Source organism: Chiloscyllium punctatum, chromosome 49 (genome assembly GCF_047496795.1).
Source record: "Chiloscyllium punctatum isolate Juve2018m chromosome 49, sChiPun1.3, whole genome shotgun sequence".
Taxonomy (NCBI): Eukaryota; Metazoa; Chordata; class Chondrichthyes; order Orectolobiformes; family Hemiscylliidae; genus Chiloscyllium; species Chiloscyllium punctatum.
Window position 1 is genome coordinate 21,638,901 of NC_092787.1, and position 23,590 is coordinate 21,662,490.

The window sequence follows — 23,590 nt, forward strand, 5'->3', positions numbered from 1 at the left end:
TGCCATATCTTTAAACACCTTCCCTATCAGCTAGACAAAGCAGCAGTGTAAACACCACTTACATAAGGTTCAGTCACTTGCTTTATGAAGCATAGCAATCTCTTCCCCGGTGCTTTATTTAAAAAATACAGTTCTCCCATTTCAATCCACAGTCAAAGATACAGGGGCGGCATGGTGGCTCAGTGGTTAGCACTGCTGCCTCACAGCGCCAGGATCCCAGATTCAATTCCCACCTCAGGTGACTGACTGTGTGGAGTTTGCACATTTTCCCCGTGTCTGCGTGGGTTTCCTCTGGGTGCTCTGGTTTCCTCCCACAGTCCAAAAAATGTGCAGATTAGGTGAATTGGCTAATCTAAATTGCCCCTAGTGTAAGGTGAAGGGGTAAATGTAGGGGAATGGGTATGGGTGGGTTGCTCTTCGGAGGGTCGGTGTGGACTTGCTGGGCTGAAGGGCCTGTTTCCACACTGTAACTAATCTAAATCTAAAAAATAAGGCCTTTGTCTGCTAGGGAAAAAAATCTTCCTTCCTCACCCAGTCTGGCCTCAATGTGACTCCAGCCCAACACAGCAATGTGGTTGACACTGAAATGGTTTAGCAAGCCACTCAGTTCAAAGACAATTAAGGATGGCCAGTAAATGCTGGCCCTGTTAGCGATACCCACATGTCATGGAAGATGAACACTAGAAAACCATTAGAAATAGGAACAGGAGTAGACAATTTGGCCTCTTGACCCTAATCTGCCATTCTGTAGGATCATGGCTGATATATACCATGTCATATATACCATCCTGCCCTTTCCCTTTCAACACCTTTGAATCCCCTACTAATCAAATATCTATCTGAGCCTTAAATATACACAAGAACACTGCCCCATGGCTGTCTGAGGCAAGGAGTTCCAAACACTCTCAACCCTCAAAGAGGAGAAATTCCTCCTCATCTCAGTCTTGAATCGATGCCTCTTAATTCTGAGGCAATGCTCTTTGGTCCTAGTGAAAGAAGTATCTCATCATTTGCTGTCTGTTTCATTTGGAATCTCCTTTTTTATAATGCTACATTGTTGCTGAAATACTCTGACATAACATGGCTGCCACTATCAAAGCGTCACACCTTCTCCACCTCAATTAGCAGGAGATGGTTCAACAGGAGGGGGAGAACATTCCGGTCTCAGTGGGGGGGAGGGGCGGTATGGGGGTGGAGGAAGTGAGATCAGGAGAGCAGCAATTGCGCTCCCAAAGACCAGTGGCAAAGTGAGGCTGTTATCACAGAGCAACAGAATGATCATAGAGCTTATAGAGCCATACAACAAGGAAACAGACCCTTCGGCACAACTTATCCATGCCCACCAGGTTCCCTAAACTGAACCAGTCCTATTTGCCTGTGTTTAGACTATATCTCTCTAAACCTTTCCTATCCATGTACCTGTCATAGACTCATAGAGATGTACAGCATGGAAACAGACCCTTCAGTTCAACCTGTCCATGCTGGCCAGATATCTCAACCCAATCTAGTCCCACCTACCAGCACCATATCCCTCCAAACCCTTCCTATTCATACACCCATCCAAATGCCTCTTAAATGTTGCAATTGTACCAGCCTCCACCACTTCCTCTGGCAGCTCATTCCATACACGTACCACCCTCTGCATGAAAAAGTTGTCCCTTAGGTCTCTTTTATATCTTTCCCCTCTCACCCTAAACCTATACCCTCTAGTTCTGGACTCCCCGACCCCAGGGAAAAGACTTTGCCTATTTATCCTATCCATGCCCCTGATAATTTTGTAACCTCTATAAGGTCACCCCTCAGCCTCCGACACTGCAGGGAAAATAGCCCCAGCCTGTTCAGTCTCTCCCTGTAGCTCAGATCCTCCAACCCTGGCAACATCCTTGTAAATCTTTTCTGAACCCTTTCAAGTTTCACAACATCCTTCTGAGAGGAAGGAGACCAGAATTGCACGCAATATTCCAACAGTGGCCTAACCAATGTCCTGTACAGCCGCAACATGACCTCCAAACTCCTGTACTCAGTACTGTGACCAATAAAGGAAAGCATACCAAACGCCTTCTTCACTATCCCTATCTACCTGCGACTCCACATTCAAGGAGCTATGAACCTGCACTCCAAGGTTTCTTTGTTCAGCAACACTCCCTAGGACTTTACCATTAAGTGTATAAGTCCTGCTGAGATTTGCTTTCCCAAAATGCAGCACCTCACATTTAGCTGAATTAAACTTCATCTGCCACTTCTCAGCCTATTGGCCCATCTGGTCCAGATCCTGTTGTAATCTGAGGTAACCCTCTTCGCTGTCCACTACACCTCCAATTTTGGTGTCATCTGCAAACTTACTAACTGTACCTCTTATGCTCGCATCCAAATCATTTATGGAAATGACAAAAAGTAGAGGGCCCAGCACCGATCCTTGTGGCAATCCACTGGTCACAGGCCTCCAGTCTGAAAACCAACCCTCCACCACCACCCTCTGTCTTCTACCTTTGAGCCAGTTCTGTATCCAAATGGCTAGTTCTCCCTGTATTCCATGAGATCTAACCTTGCTAATCGTTCTCCCATGGGGAACCTTGTCAAACGCCTTACTGAAATCCATATAGATCACATCTACTGCTCTGCCCTCATCAATCCTCTTTGTTACTTCTTCAAAAAACTCAATCAAGTTTGTGAGACACGATTCCCACGCACAAAGCCATGTTGACTATCCCTAATCAGTCCTTGCCTTTCCAAACACATGTACATCCTGTCCCTCAGGATTCCCTCCAACAACTTGCCCACCACCAAGGTCAGGCTTACCGGTCTATAGTTCCCTGGTTTGGCTTTACTGCCCATCTTAAACCAAATATCTTTTCAATATTGTAATTGTACCCACCTCTACCACTTTCTCTCGTTCCATACACGTGCCACCCTTTGTGTGAAAAAGTTGCCCCTTAGGTCCCTTTTAAATTTTTTCCCTCTCACCTTAAATCTGTGCCCTTTAGTTTTGAACTCTCCCTCCCCACCCTGGGGAACATTATGACTCTGGAACATCCCAACGCTGTCACTAACCAACCCAGTAACAGATGGCTTGCTGATCGATTAAGTAGCAGGTAATTCTGAAGATCGGTAAAAGTCACCATAGGTCTTACCAAACCATAGGGCAGTTCGCTCATTGGAGAGAGAGGGGCGGCGAGAATTCTGAAATTTTGACATTGAAGCCCTTGCACTAAAATCTCGTCAGATTATTCTCTCCACCTTTTCATTAATGTGTCCCCAAGGTACATTCCAGCCAATGAAAGGCACCCTTGAATTGTAACCGTTATTGTAACGTAATAACAAAACACAACACATCAGTTTGTGCTTTTAGATGATCTGTTCAATGCTTTTCAATTGTGGGTGACATAATGGTTAGCACTGATGCCTCATGGCATAAGGAACCTGGATTCGATTCTACCCTTAGGCGGCTGCCTGTGTGGAGTTTGCGCATTCTCTCCGTATCTGTGTGGGTTTCCAGTCCGGAGATGTGTAAATTAGGCGGATTGGCCATGCTCAATTGCCCACAGTGTGCAGGCTGGATGGGTTAGCCATGGGGCTGGTTCTGGATGGGACGCACTTTCCTGTCCCATCATCCTGTTTGTCTCCCTCTGGTTGTGGCCTCTTTTCCTTTCTTTCTCTTTTCCTGTCTCATTCTCCGTTCCTCTCTGTTTCATCTGGAATGTGAGGTCGTAGCTGTAGGACGCAGGGTAAGGGATTTAAAACAGGGATGAGGATGAGTTACTTCCTTCAAAGGGTCATGAATCCGTGGGATTCACTCATCCAGAGTGCAGTGGATGCTGGGACACTGAGTAACTTTAACGAGGAGGTAGATGGGTGTTTAATTTGTAAGACGTTAAAGGGTTATGGGGAGCGAGCAGGAAAGTAGAGTTGAGTCCGAGATGAGATCAACCATGATCATATTAAATGGAGAAGCAGCTTGAGGGGCTGAAATGCCAATTCCTGCTTCAAGTTCTGTTTTTCATCTCTCTCTTTCCAGTCTAGTTGCATGTTGCAATCTAGTTGTGTTTCTTTCTTGGTGTATGTGTATGTGCATGTGTGTATATGTGTGAGAGAGAGTGTGTGTACATGTGTGAGAGAGAGAGTGTGTGTGTGTGAGAGAGAGTGTGTGTGTGTGTGTGAGAGAGAGTGTGTGGGTGGGTGTGTGTGTGAGTGAGTGAGTGAGTGTATGTTTGAATGTGTGTGTGTGTGAGAGTATGTGTGTGAGTGTGTGTATGTGAGTTTGTGAGTGTGAGAGAGAGTGTACGTGTGTGTGTGTGTGTCTGACTTGTCTGTCTGCATACGTGTAACTGTCTCTCTCTTGTCTAAATGTCTGTACCTTTGACTGTCTCGCTGTTTTTTCCTCTTCCTTTCCCTGAGAAGTTACCTTTTTCTGCAGTCTGTGTCTTTTTGTCTGCAAGTATCTCTCTCTCCAATCTTTTGTAAAGCTCCTTCATATAGCATTTAATGGGTGTGTGGAATCTCTAGGCATGATGGTTGCCTGGGGTGTAAGTGCCTCTGGTGAACTGGGCGTGCTCATGGCTGGGTCTGCTAAAGGAGGAAGCAGCAGTCTGGTCTGTACAGCCCCATTCACCGTGGAACCACAGAGAAACAGTAAAACCATTCACTAGTCCGACAGCAACTGACTGACATTCCTGATCGACTGTTGAAGTCTCCCCTTTATTTCCTCTTCGAAGGTTTTCTCTGGAGACTGGTGTATAATTGGTGGGTACAGTAATGATGAGACTCTGTGGGGGGTCAGACGAAAGAAAATACATTTGGCAACAACGACAATGCGCATTTATGTAGTACCTTTAATGCAGCAAAATAAGAAGGATCAGGCACTTCGCAGGAGCACTCACCCCCCCCCCCCCCACCCAAGGATTTGACACCAAACCACCCAAGGAGGCATTCAGAAAAGAAACTAAATAATTGGTTAGAGAGGAATGTTTTAAGGAATGCTGTAAAGTTGGAGAGAGGGCGCAGCAGGAAGGATTACAGAGGGAATTATGGAAAACACCGCTGAAAGAATGACTGCCAATGCGAGAGAGAGAGGCAACTGATGGTGGTTTAATCTGAGGGTCACCGTTCCTCAGGCGAGGGGAGAGGTTGAGAAGGTGGGACCAGTGTGGGAATTGAACCCCCCCCCATCGCACTGTATCAGAGACCAGCCAGCCAAACTAAGCAAATCCCACAGGGGATGGGATGAGTGGTGATTTCAACACAGCCTGCATGAGGGGGTTAAGAGTAGAACTGGGAAGAGCGACTACCCTCCTGTAGCTCCTCTACATCCAAACTGCACTTGGACGGAGCAATGCAGCAATGATCTTGGCTCATAATTAATGCTAGAAGCATTGAATGATTCACTCAGTTTTCTTGATGAATTATAAATCATGACTCAATATGAAATTAGATTAAACTTGGCTGTGAACAGTTGCAACTGCCTGAGTGACCAAGCTAAGGAACTTCAATTTCTTCAATGCTTGCAGAAATGTTTCATTCTGTTGTTCCCTCTTGAGACCATAAGGAGTGAAGGTGTCTCGGTGACTGAGTGAGATATGGAGTGAAGGTGCCTCAGTTATTGAGTGAGATATGGAGTGAAGGTGTCTCGGTTATTGAGTGAGATATGGAGTGAAGGTGCCTGAGTTATTGAGTGAGATATGGAGTGAAGGTGCCTCAGTTATTGAGTGAGATATGGAGTGAAGGTGCCTGAGTTATTAAGTGAGATATGGAGTGAAGGTGTCTCGGTTATTGAGTGAGATATGGAGTGAAGGTGCCTGAATTATTGAGTAAAAATGGAATGAGGGTGCCTCAGTGACAGAGTGAGATGTGGCGTGAAGGTGCCTCGGTTACTGAGTGAGATATGGAGTTAAGGTATCTCAGTGACAGAGTGAGATATGGAGTGAAGGTGCCTCAGTTATTGAGTGAGATATGGATTGAAGGTTACTGAGTTACTGAGTTCTGTTTTCTGACTATCCTGTCAATGAAAGTTGTGCCCTGCCCTACACTGCCATCTGTTGGCTATTCTCACAGAATCGACCCATCCGAGTTCAATCCAGATGCTTGCAGAAATGTTTCATTCTGTTGTTCCCTCTTGAGACCATAAGAGCATCAGACATAGGAGCAGAAATTAGGCCATTCAGCCCATCAAATCTGCTCCACCATTCAATCATGCTGATAAGTTTCTCAACCCCATTCTCCCACTTTCTCCCTGTAATCTCCTTGATACTCAAGAACCTATCTGTCTCTGTCTTAAATATACTCAATGACCTGGCCTCTACAGCATTCTGTGGCAGTGAATTCTATAGATTCATCACTCTCTGGCTGAAGAAGTTTCTGCTTATCTCCGTTGTAAAAGGTTACTCTAAGGCTGTGCCCTTGGTCCTAGTCTCTCCTACCAATGGGAACATCTTCCCAACATCTTCTGGTGTTAAGGGGCTCCTGTGATGCAGTGCTTGAGTCTGATCAAGAGAGGTTATGACCTGTCTCTGGTGCAAGTGGGACGTGAACCTTGAGCCTCTTGTTCCAGAATGTGAGTAATAACCTCTCTGAGCAGGGTGATGAGAAAATATAGGCAAAAGTGAGGACTGCAGATGCTGGAAATCAGAGTCCAGATTAGAGTGGTGCTGGACCCTTTATCAGGAATGAAAGGCTTTTTGCCCGGAACACCGATTGTCGTGCTCCTCTGATGAGAAAATATGTCATGTCCTTAATTTGAAGCCTGCTTAAACCCCCCTGTAAATTAGATTAAAACATTGAGGTGGGTGGAGGGTCATATCACTGGGCTAGTAAACCCTCAGTCCCCATTCCCAGTCCACCACACATTCCTGGGTGGACGCTCATGCCTGAAGCTTCAAATCTCCTGCTCCTCAGATGCTGCCTGACCTGCTGTGCTTTTCCGATAGTAGTCCCTCAGGCTAAACTTCTTCTTTTCGGAGTGGGCCGAAGGGTCTTTCTGTGTGCTGCCAAAACTTTATGACCCCAATGACATTAACCTGGGACTGGAACCCAGCTGCTGTTGGCATTGTTTGGTGAAGGGAGTGGTCAGCGATCATGAGGCACCTCCAGGATTCCCAGGGTTCCTAACCTTCTACCATTGAACCCACGGAAATCCCATTTACATAAAAGTGATTTCTTTCCGCCACCTATATTTTTTGCATCCTCCTTCTCAGTTACAGACATAAAGATTTTGTCATTTTCCCTTGTGTTTTTTTTTAACAATCTTCTAGCCACCATAATAACTTCAGTTTTGCTCAGTTTGTGCTTTAAAATGGAAACTTCGATATAAAGATATTTAACACAGTGAATAAACAACAGGGTATATGTAATCATTTTTGTGGAGTGAACCTGCATTCTCAATTCACAATGACCATTTTTATCGTTTTAAATGACAGCATTGCAGCCCTTCAGTCTGAACAAATGCTTTGTATTATTAAGGTGATGACTCCTGAGGTTGAGATTGCTAACTTCTGGGCTTTTCTTTTCAACCAAGGAGACCAAAGCTGTCAAAGTAGTCCAAATGTGCTGTCACCAATGCCCTGTACAACCTGCCTCCTTTTATATTCCATTCCCCTTGCAACGAATGACAATATTTCACTTGCCTTTCTAATCACTTGCTGCACATGCACACTAATGTTATCTGATTCATCTATCAGGACATCCAGATCCCTCTGTACCAGCAAGTTCTACATTCTACCTCCTGGGAATTTGTGTTGCAGACGTTTCGTTCCCAGTCTAGGTGACATCCTCAGTGCTTGGGAGCCTCCTGTGAAGTGCCACACCCAACGCCACACTCATAGGAATCTGAATCACTAGAGAGGAAGAAAAGGACAACCAACTCCCATTCCTAGACGTGATGGTACAGAGTACACCGAACGGAGAATTCACCACAAAGGTACACAGGAAAGCCACACACACAGACCAAGTCCTGAACTACGAAAGCAACCACCCCAACACACACAAAAGAAGTTGCATCAAGACACTGTTCAAAAGGGCCACAACACACTGCAGTAACACCAGAACTGCAAAAAGAGGAAAAAGAACAACTCTACAATGTATTTGCCAAAAACAGATACCCGCGCAATTTCATCAACAGATGCCTAAGGGAAAGACAACGGAACGAGGAAATGCCACAACCCAAAGGACTAGCCACACTACCATACATCAAGAGCATTTCCGAACTGAGAGCCAGACTACTGCGACCACTAGGACTCATAACAGCACACAAACCAACAGCCACTCTCAGACAACAACTCACCAGAACGAAGGACCCGATACCCAGCATGAGCAAAACCAATGTAGTGTACAAAATCCCATGCAAGGACTGCACAAAACACTACATAGGACAAACAGGAAGACAGCTAACGATCCGTATCCATGAACACCAACTAGCCACGAAACGACACGACCAGCTATCCTTAGTAGCCACACACACAGACAACAAGCAACATGAATTCGACTGGGACAACACTACCATTATAGGGCAAGCCACACAGAGAACAGCCAGGGAATTCCTAGAGGCATGGCACTCATCCACAGATTCAATCAATAAGCACATCGACCTGGACCCAATATACCGACCACTGCAACGGACAGCTGGAACTGACAACCGGAAGCAGCAGATTCAAACCACTATAAATGCCGGAGGAAAGATCACAGAAGCGCTTCACAGGAGGCTCCCAAGGACTGAGGATGTCACCTAGACAGGGGACAAAACGTCTGCAACACAAATTCCCAGCTCGGCGAACAGAACCACAACAACGAGCACCCAAGCTACAAATCTTCTCACAAACTTTGAATTCTACCTTAATTTAAACAGTATGCTTTTTTAATTCTAGCCAAAGTGGACAGATTCACATTTACCTACATTATATTCCTCCTGCCAAATCTTTGCCCACTCACTTAACCTACCTGTATCCACTTAACCGACATGCTCCCTACTCTTGACAACTTACCATTGTATCTTTCTTGGCAGCATTGGTGACCATATAGCCAATCTCCTCATCCAAGTCTTGATATAGATCATAAACAGGTGAGACAATGGCCGAGTGGTATTATTGTTGGGCTGTTAATCCAGGGACCCAGATAATAGCAGATGGTGGAATTTGAATGCAATAAAAATCTGGAATTAAGAGTTTAATGATGACTGTAGATCCATAATTGATTGTCAGGGAAAACCCATCTGGTTCACTAATGTCCCTTTAGGGAAGGAAGCTGCCCTCTTTACTTGGTCTGGCCGACATGTGACTCCAGACCCACAGTAATGTGGTCGACTCTCAACTGCCCTCTAGGCAATTAGGGACGGGTAATAAATGCTGGCTCTGGTCCCGTGAATGAATGAAAAGGACCTAGCACTGGTTGACCCTTTATCTATTCCCTCCGCTTCCTGACACAGTCCCAGGATGTGGGCACGTTGGTGGCTAGGCTGGTATTTATTGTACATCATTGTGTGCACATGATCAGCCACATGTAGCTGTGGGTGTGGGGTCATATGCTGGCCAGAACACACAAGGATTGGCAGATTTCCTTCCCTATAGGATATTAGTGAATGAGAGGGCTTTTATAATAATCAGCCATTTATGACAGATTTTTAATTGAATTTGAATTGAAAAATCTACCCGAGTGAAATTTTAAGCCTTGACCCCAGAACATCAACTTGAGATACTGGATCTACCAACCTAGTGACGCGACCATGATAGCACCACCTCCCCAGAAGAAATAGCAGATGTGTTTTGCAATAATAAATACTTGATGGAGGAAATAGTTGCAGGTATACGGGGAAAGACCAGGGCTAGTGGAGCTAACTGGATTGTTCTTTGAAAGAGCTAGTATGCAGTAGATGAGACAAATGGCCTCCTCCTGCCTGGTACGTGTCTGACATTCTACAAATGCCTGCAGCAGTTTAATGTATGTGATATTAACCATTCATTTTGTCGTGCAGAACTTGGGTATTGTGGGAAAATACTTGTTGGTTGAAGATTTTCAAGTTGCATGTGTCAGGATAACTTGTAAATGGGACCATAGAACCATGATGTACAGCACAGAAATAGACCCTTGAGTCCAACTCGTCCATACCGACCAGATATCCTAGATTAATCTAGTCCCATTTGCCAGCATTTGGCCCATATCCCTCGAAACCCTTCCCATTTATATCCCCATCCAGATGTCTTTTTTATATATATTTTTATTGAAAAAAATGATTTTTTTGGATATGTCAACGGGTACAAAACAAAATAATTCAAAACTGTACAAAAAACCCACTAATCACATAAATAGATAAATAATGACTAACATCTAGCAAAAAACTAACAAATCATAACAATAATAATAGTAATAATACGGCTCAGCAAAGCACAGTAATAGCCCTTGACCATCGAGAGCATAAATTTATACATAATCATGTGTTTGTAGTTGCTCCTCTCTGGATACTGGATTCATTAAATGGCATCGTCATGGCTATATAAAGGCCCTTATTAGTATGGCAGACACATCTGCACCCACGAAGCCCAGAAAGGGCCGCCACGTAATATAAAGATTCTCAGTTTTATGGTGCACCGTACTTGTAAGAAAGTCCAAGGGGACTTGTTCCATGACTCACTTACACCAGCGTGACAGCCCTGGGGGATTTTCTGACACCCATCCGAAAAGAACGTTCTAGCTTGCACAAAAAGTGAGCATACTGAAAAGCTTTTTTTTTGTGCGCATCTAATGGAAGTAGATTAACTAGGCCAAGCAGAAGAGATACCAGGTCCATCTCCACCTCTGTCATCCAGATGCCTTTTAAATGTTGTAATTGTACCACTTCCTCTGGCAGCTCATTCCATTCATGCACTACCTTCTGTGTGAAAATATAGCCCCACAAATCCCTTTTAAATCTTGCCCCTCTCACCTTTAACTTATGCCCTCTGGCTTTGGACTCCCCTACCTTGTCTATTCACCCTATCCATGCCCTTCATGATTTTATAAACCTCTGTAAGGTTATCCAGCAGCCTCTGATGCTCCAGCCTATTCAGCCTGCCTCTGTAGCTCAAACCCTTCAAACCTTGGCAAAATCATGCACATCTTTACTGAATCCTTTCAGGTTTAACAACATCTTTCCTGATTCACTCATGCCCTTTAGGGAAGGAAGCTGTTATCCCCACGAAGCTGTTATCCCTACCTGGTCTGGCTGATATGTGACTCCAGACCCACCCACAGCAAAGTGGTTGACTCTTAACTGTTGTCTGGAGATTAGGGATGGACTCTAAATGCTGCCCTGGTCAGGGATGCCCTGGTCTTGTGAATGGATTTAAAAGTAAAGACCCAGCCCTGGTCCCTGTGACACTCTGCTACTTGCAGATCCCCAGCCCAAAAATAAAGTGAAAGTGTATAAACTCTTGTTTCCTGTTTGGTGTTTCTTGTGAATTATCCTGATCAAGATGGATAGTTTTGTAAAAATGTTTCCCCCCTCAGCAATGCTCATGTACTGGATGATGTGGTTTTATATAAAAGCCAGTTCTAGTCACACCCCATCATCATTGGAACTCTCACTGTATGACTCAGTGTTGGCACTTGGTGTACATGAGAAGACAGCGTTAACAATTAAGGTTACTGATATGCTATACAAGTGCATCAAAATGCCTAAATAAGCAGGAACCATTTCACACTTAGCTCGTCTGCTTTCATCTCACAGTGCACAAATATCTTCAGAGCTCCCTGTCGCCATCAGTAGATAAATGAACAAGCCTTTTATTTAATTATCAGTGGGTTGTCTAAATAACATCATGAAGGTTTGGTTAATCGGGCTAATTGCGAAGGAGTGAAAGGAGATGGAAGGAAAACAGAAGAATAGAATAAAAGCAGGGTCGGTGGATGCTAGAAATCTGAAACAAAAGCAGAAATTGCTAGAGAAACGCAGCAGGTCTGGCAGCTCAATTATGCTGCACCTCCTGGTCAAATAGACCATTGGCATGAAGAATGGTGACCTTGGCGCTGAGGTTCAAGGAGTAGAGCCATTGTGGGTGGCCTAGAGCCAGTGCTCTGACAAGTTTAAAAAACAAGAGGGAAGGGACTAACAGTTGCAGGTCGATCACTGTAGTTGTGAGTTCTGGGTTATTGCTAAATCACAGCACACAAGAACATGATAAGGTGTGTCTTCAATTCTTAAACAGTCTGAACTGTTTACGACTTAAACAGTCAGAACAATCTGGGGTTTGGGAATCCAATACACAAGGTTATTTTTAAGGCACTGTGCTTGTTTAGTGTTACTTGGGCGTAACTGAGCACACTCAAGTCAGTCACTTTATCCAGTGACTGACTGTGGACTGGAAGGTCACAGTTTCAATCCCTGGTCTGTACTAGTTTCCGGGTTTCAATGACAGGAGGGTTGGTGGATTTCGAGGTAGTGCAGTTGTGCTCAGTGCCCTGTGTTTGAGTGACATTCACTATCCCCAGTCATGCTCGCAGTCAGTCCAGTCAGAAGACCATCAGACAGAGTTCATCTGAACAGACATGATTTGGGGATGCTGGTGTTGGACTGGGGTGTACAAAGTTAAAAAATCACACAACACCAGGTTATAGTGTAACAGGTTTAATTGGAAGCAATTGATTCAATTTTTCAATGTATAATTTCAGTTACATCACACTGTAAATTTTTGCTATAAATTCTGTGTTACGATCGAGCCCTCCACTATCACCTGATGAAGGAGCGTCGCTCCGAAAGCTAGTGTGCTTCCAATTAAACCTGTTGGATTATAACCTGGTGTTGTGTGATTTTTAACTTTGTACATCTTAACAGAGTAATCCCTCCAGTCAATGTCCCTGATAATGGGTTTATAGAATTTATATGCATCACAAATGGACAGGCTGCTTAAGCAGGTGTTTAGTGTGTATTATGGCATGGGGTAAGCCCCTCTGCTAATTTAAACCCAACACACCGAGAAGCTCACCTCACACCGTAATCTGTTGAATTTCGAGAGGCAAAGAACTACCCCACAGGTCACTATTCAAAGTAAAATTTAGCTGTTTTACTCTTTAAGCCCAACGGAAAACATGAAAACAACAACTATTGACAACTCTTTTCTCTTAAACCTATCCTTTACCTCCCACTCTTCAATACTGGTCCGATAAATTCCCTTTTAAATTTACAGCAAATCAGTTTCAAAACCAGTTATCGTCTTTGGACATCAAACTTTCTCTGTAGATTTCTCTAGGTCAGTTTTGGTGTTCTGCTGCACAAATTCCTTATGGACAGGTACCTTTCAGAGAGCTATTCTGCTGGCAGTCTTGGTGCTTGCTTGGCTGCTGTTTGCTGCTCTCCCCCCCCAACTGTTCAAAATGTCTTTATACCCCAAAACATCAGATAATTTCATTGGTTTGATGTCATCCCAAATGGTAAAATTCAAATTCGATCGGATTTTGGCATCTGGGGCATAATTTAAACTGATTGGTTGAATTGAATTTGTTTTTCATACCATGGCAATACAACACCAGCTATTTGTTTCAACCGAACGTTACATTTTCAAATTGTTCAGCACACTCTGTGCTTTCAGTCAGTCCTCGCTAGCTTCCTCTCTCTCTTAAAGGTACAGTACACCTCTACACCTTGATAACACGTGCTTGCCTTCATTGTTCGGGCCTTTGAGTATAGGAGTCATGTTGAGGTTGTACAGGACGTTGTTGAGGCCAGTTCTGGAGTACTGTGTCCAGTTCTGGTGGCCCTGTCATAGGAAGGATATTACTATGCTGGAGAGGCTTCAGAAGAGATTTACCAGGATGTTGCTGGGAATGGAGGGTTTGAGTTCTGTGGAGAGGCTGGATAGGTTGGGATACTTTCCCACTTGAGGGTAGGAGGTTGAAGGGTGACCTTGTCGAGGTTTATAAAATCATGAGAGGCCTGAATAAGGTTAACAGCGGGTGTCTTTTCCCTTGGGTGGGGGATTTCAAGATTTGGGGGCATTTTTCAAGGTGCGAGGAGATAGATTTAAAAAAGACATGGGGGGACTTTTTTTAACAGAGAAAGGCTCATCTATGAAATGAACTCCCAGAGGAAGTTATTGGATGCAGGTACAGGTACAGTGTTTAAAAGACATTTAGATCAGTGTGTGAATCAGAAAGGTTTGGAGTGATATGGGCCAGGAGTAGGCTGGTGGGACTAGTTTAGTTTAGGATTATGGTTGGCATGGACTGGATGGACCGAAAGGTCTGTTTCCATATTGTGTGACTCTATGACTGAGGACAGAGGGAGCCCATTCAGCCCATCATGCCGAGTACTGGATCTTTAGTTGAGCTGTCCAATTATTCCCACACTCCTGCTCTTTCCTCATAGCCCTGTCACTTCTTTCTCTGTCCCTTTCTGAGTGTTTATCCAAAAGTTACTCTTGAATCAGTTTCCACCATTCTTTCAGACAGCACGTCCCAAATCACAGCTTGAGCGATAGTCACTCGGTCAAGGAGCCCGAGAGAACTGGAAGTTCAGCCTCAATTAAGGAGTGTAATGCCGTCTGTAAAGATTTGGAAGAGGGAATTTTGTGAAAGCATGGACATGTTGTCAAAGCTTTTAAATCTTCCAGTCATCAGGGCAATTCCAAAATATGTCAAATTTTAATACAATCACAGCACAGGTGAAAAGTAAAATTTGGCACGCATGGTATCTGTCTTGAAAAGTGCAAGATGAATAGCTTCATCCTTTTTAGCAACATTCAAGTTCCGTCCCACCAAGCAATGGTGTGTGCCTCTGGGACAGACGCATCACAAGAAAAACAGACATGTTGCTCTTCAAGAGGTTGTAGATTACTGGTGTTAGTAATAACCAAACTTTTGTTTTTGCAGGGACCGGCAAGGGTTCTAACTGACCCGGACTGAACTGATCTAGGACCAGTATGGGTTCCTACAGGGGACAAACATCCAGGTTCTGTAAATTGCCTTGCTATGTAATGTGCATCGTCATAAGAGGAAACATTGACACACATCACCAAAACTTGCAAGAAAGGCAAGCAATGTCTAGACCAGTGAGATTCATATCACAGCCTGCTGGGGGGAGGGGGAGTGGAGGGTGACTTACAAAATATCTCCCTTGGCCTGTGACTCTCTGGGGCTCCTACCACATACTGTATGAGGTATTGTAAGAACAGTGCCATGTTCCCTTTGGCTCTTACTGTGAGAAGGTGCAGGGGTTACCCTAATATCCAGAGGATGGGCCACATGAAAGCTGAAGAGGACCTATAGTTTGATAGAACAATCAGACTTGTAGTTCCTCCAATTCCAATTCCCCAAACCTCCCATCAGCCTGTCCTGGGAGAATGCTTGGCTTCCACTTGGTGTCTGTCTAAGACTGGAAACCAGGAGCTGAGCGGATGGGGAGTTGACAGCACTGGCAGTCACACTATTGGGCGGAGTATTGGGAGCACTGTTTGGAATATCTCTGGAGCAGGACACAGCCTGGGAGAACAACCTAGGAGGAGAGTTGGGTGTTGTTATGTCAGGTTGGTGAATAACACTGGTCCAGGCAATGAATGTCTGTCCTCTCTAGGCACCTGTACCTCCGGCTGGTGCGGGCTTTGGTTTGAGCTTGTTTGTGCAATGGAAAATTAACCAGAGAAAGGGAGAGCTGCTCATGTGCACTTGTGTCTTCATGATCTGTAACCTTTGACCTTGCCCATCTGCCATCTTTATTTGATATTATCTTTCAGAATAACAATAAGTGACCCTTGAGGACATTAACTCTCGACTGGTACGTGCCGCTGCTCATTAACACTACCTCCTCCACCATGCTTTGCATGATCATTGCTCCGCCCATCTCCATGTAGACGTAGTCATTAGAGTGGCACTGCATTTATTGAGCAGTGAGGTGTAAGGGTGTGGCGTGGTGTTGTCGTTTGCATTACAGCATCGTGAAAATATCTCGGTGTCAGATATGCTTGGTCACCATTTCCTCTCCCTGCTGATAAAAGCAGTGTCTTTAACCCCGGCCTCCGCTGAGTCATTCACCCATCCCCGTAATAGAACAGTATGTGAGCTCCACTTTAGGATCATAATGGCACAGAGGATTGCCATTATTCATAAACCTTGTTTATCGTAATGTGCAAATTTGCTTGTGTCCTCTGTCAGTGTTTCCACTTTCTCTGGTAGCTGTTGACGTTTAATTGCTTTCTCTGTGAACACACTTGGCTGGGAGTGAGTGCGGCCAGCTCCCCTCACTCTGTCCATCCGCCACACTCCCGCCCAGCAATTGGGAATAAGTAAAAATGGCTCAGGTTGTCGCACCTGATCATTTCTCCACCTCTTCATTCATTCAGCAGCAGCCGTACAATCATAAAAGCCCACTGGCCGAGAGATCTTGTGGGGAAGTGGTAGTGTCCCTACCTTTGACCCAGGAGGCCCAGTCCCAGCTGCTCCCAGAGGTGTGCAATAACATCTTGGGACAGGTTAGAAAATATCTTTCTGCTCCCAAAGAATCTCCACTTTGCAGCATTGATTCTTTATTACGAAGGGTTTTTACATTTGTCGGGTTGTTTGGAGAGTCTCTCCCCAGCCCAAACAATGAGACCGTATCGTTTACCAGACCTGAGAATGATGAGAAACCCAAAGCTAAGGCTATTATCATCAAGGCACGGGCAAGTTGCCTTCAGTGCCATTGATTAACACACAAATCACTGGCAAGGGTTAGAGAGGGATTAACTTTTCACAAACGTCAACAAGTGCTAAAGAAAAGAAACACTTCTGACAACTCTGCCAGTGCATTCTTTGTAAGTGAGGCTAATGGTGTCTGTATGTTGTTGTATATTGTGCCCTACCCCGTCACTACGGTCAGTGAATTGGTCTGTTCATTTTGTATAACACTTGGAGGTGTAATGCATACCCCAGGAACATGGCTCAAGATAAAGTCAAGCACAAGAAAAGGCCATTTAACCCATCGAGCTCATCCTTCTAGTGCTTTAACTCAGCAGCTTTCCCAAAGCCTTGGGAAGAAAAAGCACATTCCCAATCTTGACCACAGTTCCCACCTTGTTCCACCATTTATCGGCAATCGGTCATTTTCTCAGTTTGTCTCATTGATGTCTTTGGGGGGATAATGATCTTAAATCAATTGTGGATAAATTCTCCTTTAAACATTGACACATTTGCTAATGGAGTGTGTTCGATCCTGCTTTGAACATTCGTGACTTGGGTTTTAGCACTGGGCGGCACAGAGAGTGGTTGAGAGTGACCATATGAAACAAACTCTGAGCAATTTCACCCCGTTTCCCTGAAGGTTGAAATTGAAACTACTCGACACTAATGAATGGCACTCAAGCCGATAGACAGCTCATATGGGTGAAGACCCAGCATGCGTTCTTGCTGAGGTACTTTGTGGGTGGAAAGAGCTTTGCTCTGCAGCTAACCATGACGTAACTGACCAAAGAAATTCTTGTAGCTGTATTGAAGTGTGATCGGAAAAGTAGCCCATTTCAGAAAGTGTCAAAATTGATTGTAGGAACCTGATGTGGCACCGTGGCTCTGGTACTGGTGCCTCACAGCACCAAAGACCTGGGTTCGATTCTACCCTCGGGTGACTGTCTGTATGGAGTTTGCACATTCTCCCTGTGTCTGCATGGGTTTCCTCCAGGTGCTCCAGTTTCCTCCCACAATCCAAAGATCTGCAGGTTAGGGTGGATTGGCCATGGGATAGGGTAGGTCTGGGTGGGATGCTGTTTTTAGGTTTGGTGTGGACTCAGTGAGCCGAATGGCCTGCTTCCACATTGTAGGGATTCCATGAAAAGGAAGAAGATACAGAGACTGGAGTCAGCAGCGGGTTTAGCTTTACATGATGACTTTAACGGAAGGCTGCTGGGATTCTGACCAATTCCTGATCACCTCAGGACAATCCGAACATTGGACCCGCTGGTTGGATTAAAGCAGCAAAACAGTTCAGTGCAATCTTCAAATCTTCACTGCAATCAGAAAAGAGTAGTGCAAAACAATGCTATGGGTTGTAGACAAAACAAAATTTCTCCAGGACAGTGTAGAAAATTGATGTTTTGGCTTGCAGGTGTGTCTTTTCTGAATTTGGGATTCGGATTAGAGGAGAGCTGATGAAAACCTAAGGGGCCAGCCTGGCACTGGCGAGGTAGGATCCCACGGTCACTGCCCCCCACCCCCAACGCAGCAGCACCACCCCCACCTCCACCTCCCCTCCCCATCCTCACTCTGACCTGGTGCTGAGTTCAGCGCGAACTGAGCTCAGAAGCGAAGCAAGCCACAACAAGAGAAGAAGGAAGGGAGATCGAACAAACTTACATTTACATAGCGTCTCTCCCCATCTTAGCAGCCCGAGTTACCTCCTCACCTCAAATGAGAGGGCTGAAGTAGCAATTGAGGAGATGTCTGAAAAAACAATGTAAAGATGGGAACTCGTCACAATTTCCACTGAGTGGCACTAAAAGGAAAGCATTTCCTTAGAACATGGGTTCATTTTGATAACTGATCCCAAAACAGAATGTTGATGGCACCTTTCTTGGCTTTGACTGTGTTGTGTTGACTGCATTACCATTGGTAATTTCCCTCCATTGTCACCTTTACCAACTCCTTACGAACAATGCATGTGTGTGGTTACGTGTCCACTGTTTACTCGGGCTGTCTCTCGGTATGTTGCTGGATGAACTGAAAGGTGCTCACACTGCCCACAAGCTCCCAGACTGAAGTGAACCCATTCAGTGTCGACACTCAGTCCCTGGTGGTTGGTGAAACACGTTGTCCACAGCCGATTCCCACCTTGCAGAGTCCGATGGGAGCGACTAATATCGTTGTGCAATGTAAATCCTTTTCCTGAATTGTAACTCTGTGGTCTCCAGAAATGGTTTCTTGGAGGTTGGGGGGTCGGGGGTGGTGGGGGGAGGGAATGGGCGATTTCCCAAAATGAATCAGCTGCGTTCTCAACCTTTGTTCCCACATGAATCAAGGAGTCCGGCTTGATGGGTGGGCTGGGGGAGATGTTGAGGTGTGCAGGAAGAGTCAACATATGACGGTCTAGCCAGGGTTGAAGGTTAAACGCCAGACTTCCTGTTACAGCTCGTAAATCTTCAGTCTTTGCCCTTTGTGAGTGAGCGTAAGAAATAGAAGTAGGAGCGGTCCATTTGGCCCATCGTGTCTGCTGTATCATTCAATAACATCATGGCTAATCTGATGGTGGGCTTAACTCCACTCCCCTGCCTGACCCCACAACCCTTGACTCCCTTTAAATATTTTCAACGAGCCAGCCTCTACTGTTGTCTGGCAGATAATTCCCCGTACTCATGAAATTCCTCCTCGTCTCTGTTAAAATTGGAAGAGCGCTTACTTTGAAACTGTGGCTCCTCAGGCTGAATTCTCCCAGGGGAGTAAGCATTCACTCGGCCTACCCCATCAACAGAGTTAGGGCTCGCTCCCTCTGAATTTGATTGGCTTCAATAAGACCACCTCTCATTCTTCCGAATTCCAGTGAATGTAGGCTCAACCTCCCCTTGCCAGATAAGCCCCTTATCCCAGGAATTAGCCTTGTCGACCTTCTCGGAACTGCTTCCAAGGCAAACAAATGTATCCCTCCCTAAGGAGGATGATCCAGCCCACTTGGTGCAATCTGATCAATTCCCCATATAGGTGCAGCAAGAACTCCTCACTTTTGGACTCCATTCTTCTTACAAAAAATGCAACATTTCATTTGCCTTCCTAATTACTTGCTGCGTCTGCGCACCAACCTTTGGTGATTCATGTACAAGGACTTGAGAAATCTGCAGACTCTTCCCATTTAAATAATATGCTGAACAATAGACCTTGTTTTAGTTGTAACTCTGATACTCCAGCCTTTGCATATTATGATTTTATACCAAATGCGCATTAATGATGCTTTTTTTCATGATTATAATGATAACCCCAGCATAGTATCGGTGAGTGATTACAATCAGAAGCTTTTCTTTCGAAAGGATAACTTAATGTTTTCTTTGACAAATCCCATTTGGAACATTTAAATTATTTCAAGAACTTATTGTTGCTAAGCACTCAAGTATAAAACTCCAGAGATAGATGAGGATTCTGTTCCTTTACTGGTGTCAGAGCGAATCACATGAAGAGCTAAACTATTTCTTCATTTCTACTGTAGTCTTGATTTTGAGTTCTCTCTAGTTTCCCTCCCATCTCTGATCACACTCGCCATGGCTCATTTCTTCTGGGAATCCCACCTCCCGCTTCCCTGAGCCAACATGTACTAAACCACGGATCGCCCACCTTTCGATCCTGACCCTCGCACTATTGTGAATGATTCTCTGTCCTCAGGATGCTCTGTAATAACCTGCTCAGCTTTGTTTACACTTTAAACTCACAACCTCTATCACCTAAAAAGACAATGGAAGGCATGCATGGGAATACCTCCAATTGTCCCTGCAAGTCACACATCATTTCAACATAGCGATGTCCCATTACCCTTACAGGTTATGTTTCTGTGACTCCTGATCCACAGTACAGAGAGGACCATCACTTCATGACGGCAGTGCTTACGAGATTGTCTCCAGTACTACCGGGGATGGGTAATAATGCTGGAAATTCCAGGGATTCCCACATCGTAAGAATGGTTAATTCAAAAATGGTACCACCATTTAAAGAGTCCAAACTTAAACCCTCTGTCCTTATAAACTGTTGACCCATCTGCAATCTCCCTTTCATCCCCAAAGACTTAGCATATGTTGGAACTTCCCAAATCCATGCCTGTATTTCCTGCAGCTCTCTACTTGAGTCTGTCCTGTTTGGGCTAAGGTTAGGGTCCTTCCATGGGACCTAACCAACCCAAATCTATGGCCGGGATACATGACCCTTTCACAGTCTCTCTGCTGTCTTTGTCCCTGTCATCCACACAGTCCTCCTTTGTTACAGAGTCATACAGCACAGAAACAGACCCTTTGCTCCAACCCATCCATGCCAACCATAATCTCAAACTAAACTAATCCCACCTTGCCTGCACTTGGCCCATATCGCTCCAAACCTTTCCTATTCATGTACTTACTGAAATATTTTTAAAATATTGTAACTGTACCTGCATCCACCACTTTCTCTGGAAGTTCATTCCACACATGAACCCCTTTCTGTGTAAAAACATTGCCGTAATGTCGTCTTTGAACCTTTGGCATCCAACTCAGTGGGACTGCATTCAACTTGTTGCACTCCTTTTTAAACACTCTTCACCAATCTCCAGCAATGACATCCATTCCCTGTCCCTTACCTAGATATTCCCCAAGGGTCTTTCCTTACCATCCACATCTAAACGTTGTCCCTTTGTAGTAACATCTGCAGACATGGGATCAGCTTCCCAGTGTATGTAAACTATAGCTCCACCTCTGTTGACCCGTTCATAGCTTCTGTATTTTGTTTGTTTGACATCCTGATTTGGATAAGTCACAACGTCTTCCAGTTGAACATTGGGATGACTGAAACCATTGTCTTCCAGCCTTGTTAGAAACCTTGCTCCCTTGCATTTTTATTCCAGGCCAGTCTCCTGGGCCTGACCAGTTAGAGTAGAATCTTCCCTGTCCATAAACAACGTGGGCCATGATGAGAAAATTGGGATCAAGAACTCCCATTTTCCAACCGTGTGTTGAAGGTGAGATGGGATTCTCTGCAATGAGCAGCAAGAGTCCTATTAGCATGCATTAACATCTCATTACCGCCCAATCTCACCTCGTTGGTGTGCAGTTTCCCATAGTGGGGAGGTTATGGCCTAGTGGTATTATTGCGGACTATTAATGCAGAGACCATGGTAATGTTCTGGGAACCCAGGTTCAAATCCTGACAAAGCAGATGGTGGAATTTGAATTTGAATTCAATTTAAAAATCTGGTATTAAGACTCTAATTGCTGATTGTTGGAAAACCCATCTGGTTCAGTGGTGTTTTTGAGGGAAGGAAACTGCTGTCTTTACGTTGTCTAGCCAACATGTGACTCCAGACCCACATCAATGCAGTTGATTCTTGACAATTGAGGGCGTGCATTAATGTTGGCCCATCCAGTGACACCCACATCCTGTGAATGAATAAAAATAAATTCTCCCACATTCAGTATTAAAACTAGACAGTTCCATGAAAATGAACATCAGTGTAGGTATCTGGTGACTCTTGCTCCCTGCTCGCTCCTCCAGACCTCAATTAGTCACCAATACCTCAGGACTCGCTGCATGGATAGAGACAGCATTCTACCCCTGCCTCCCCATCACCCCAATTGCCAAATATATCTGTGCAGAGAATGCCAAGGATTGACTGTATGCTTAGCTGGCCTTTAAAGACGGCACCGACATGGGGGAAATCCTGGGCTGCCCCTGGAGTTCTGAACCTTGGTGTTTGCAGGAAGTGGGAGAAAGTGATGATCGGGGTGTCATAGAGATGCGAGTTTAGGAGGATAGTGTGAGAAAAGTCACCAGGGCTGCTGGAGTGGAAGCCTCTATGAAACTCACCAGCGTTATCACGTAACTATTTTCTGCTGAAATTCAGCCGCGGTCATGTTCCTGAGCTGGGTTTTCAACTCCATCTCTTCTCCATTACAGGGCCATGTCACCTACCAGTTTTTACCTCTATTATTACATGACCCTGGCCTTGCTTCAGCTCATCTTCTTGCTGATACACAGTGATAGCTTCATCACCTTCAGATTCAGCTACTCCACGGCTCTCTGCTCTGGCATTGCACCCTTTTGTAAACTCAAGCTCATCCAAGACTCTCCTGTTCAAATCGTATTCTCTACCAACTTCTGCTAAGGAAACTTCCCTGGCCTTGCTGATCTAAAAGCTCCCTGTCCCTTCAACACCTTAGATTTCACAGTGTTATCCTTTCATAACCTTTGCCCTGTCCTACTTCCATAACTTTCCCCCATCCTGGTAGCACTCACCACCCGCCCCCCCCCCCCACAAACCTGAAATGGCTCTCGGATCTGGCTCTGGCCTCTTTCGAATCTTCCCCTCACCCCAATATTTGCCACTGCCCCTGGGTTCCACACCCTGGAATTCCCTCCAACTCTACACCACCTGCTGGGCCAGACGATTGGTCTACCCTGACAGTTTGGCTCGATTTAACATTTTTCGGCAAGGCCCTGGGAGCCATCGTGGGTTGCTTTGCTTCTGTTTTTAAAAGGCCTGGATGGCTGAGAGACCTCACTGCAGATTTGTATTTTCTTCATCAGTCTGAAGTGAGCACTTGACCTCCTCCAATTACCAACATTAGGCCTCAGGCTTATGGCCCCTGAAGCACCCAGAAAGTGATTCATGAGGTGATATGAAAGAGCTGGGCTTCTCTCCAGGGCTAGCGTGCCCTCTACCTTTCTCACCAACTCTAGGGAAAGGGAAAATCATGCCCAACATTTTCGGGATAACTCTGAACAAAAAAGGGAAAGTTGGCTTTTTTGAACATCCAAGTTTGATCTGTCCTTGACCGTGGTGAATTTGTGCCCGATGGTCTATGACTCGTTGTTGCCTTTGTTTTGCCTCTCGCAATCACTCATGAGAACCATGAGTGTCAGATGGTTTTGGGCATGTACACCAGTGGTCATCCCAAAGTCTGAGCTTGTGTTCACATTTTCTCTCTTACCTCCCCCCCCCCCCCTCCCCCCC

General features: G+C 45.1%; 1 protein-coding gene across 9 annotated transcripts in view; it reads left to right on the forward strand.

The window, feature by feature from the left end:
* Positions 1-23,590, forward strand: part of LOC140469360 (dynamin-1) — a 246,391-nt gene that overhangs the window by 218,395 nt on the left and 4,406 nt on the right. For 5 of the 9 annotated variants that reach the window (XM_072565798.1, XM_072565803.1, XM_072565797.1 and 2 more), the window contains one exon: positions 15,684-15,724. The exons of 2 other annotated variants lie outside the window; for them this stretch is intronic. In XM_072565798.1, the coding sequence (XP_072421899.1) occupies positions 15,684-15,705 (22 nt within the window). In that variant the 3' untranslated portion in view covers positions 15,706-15,724. Of the gene's footprint in view, positions 1-14,823; positions 15,725-23,590 lie in introns of all 9 variants that reach the window. 2 more of the 9 variants (XM_072565799.1, XM_072565800.1) reach the window with 1 other exon arrangement.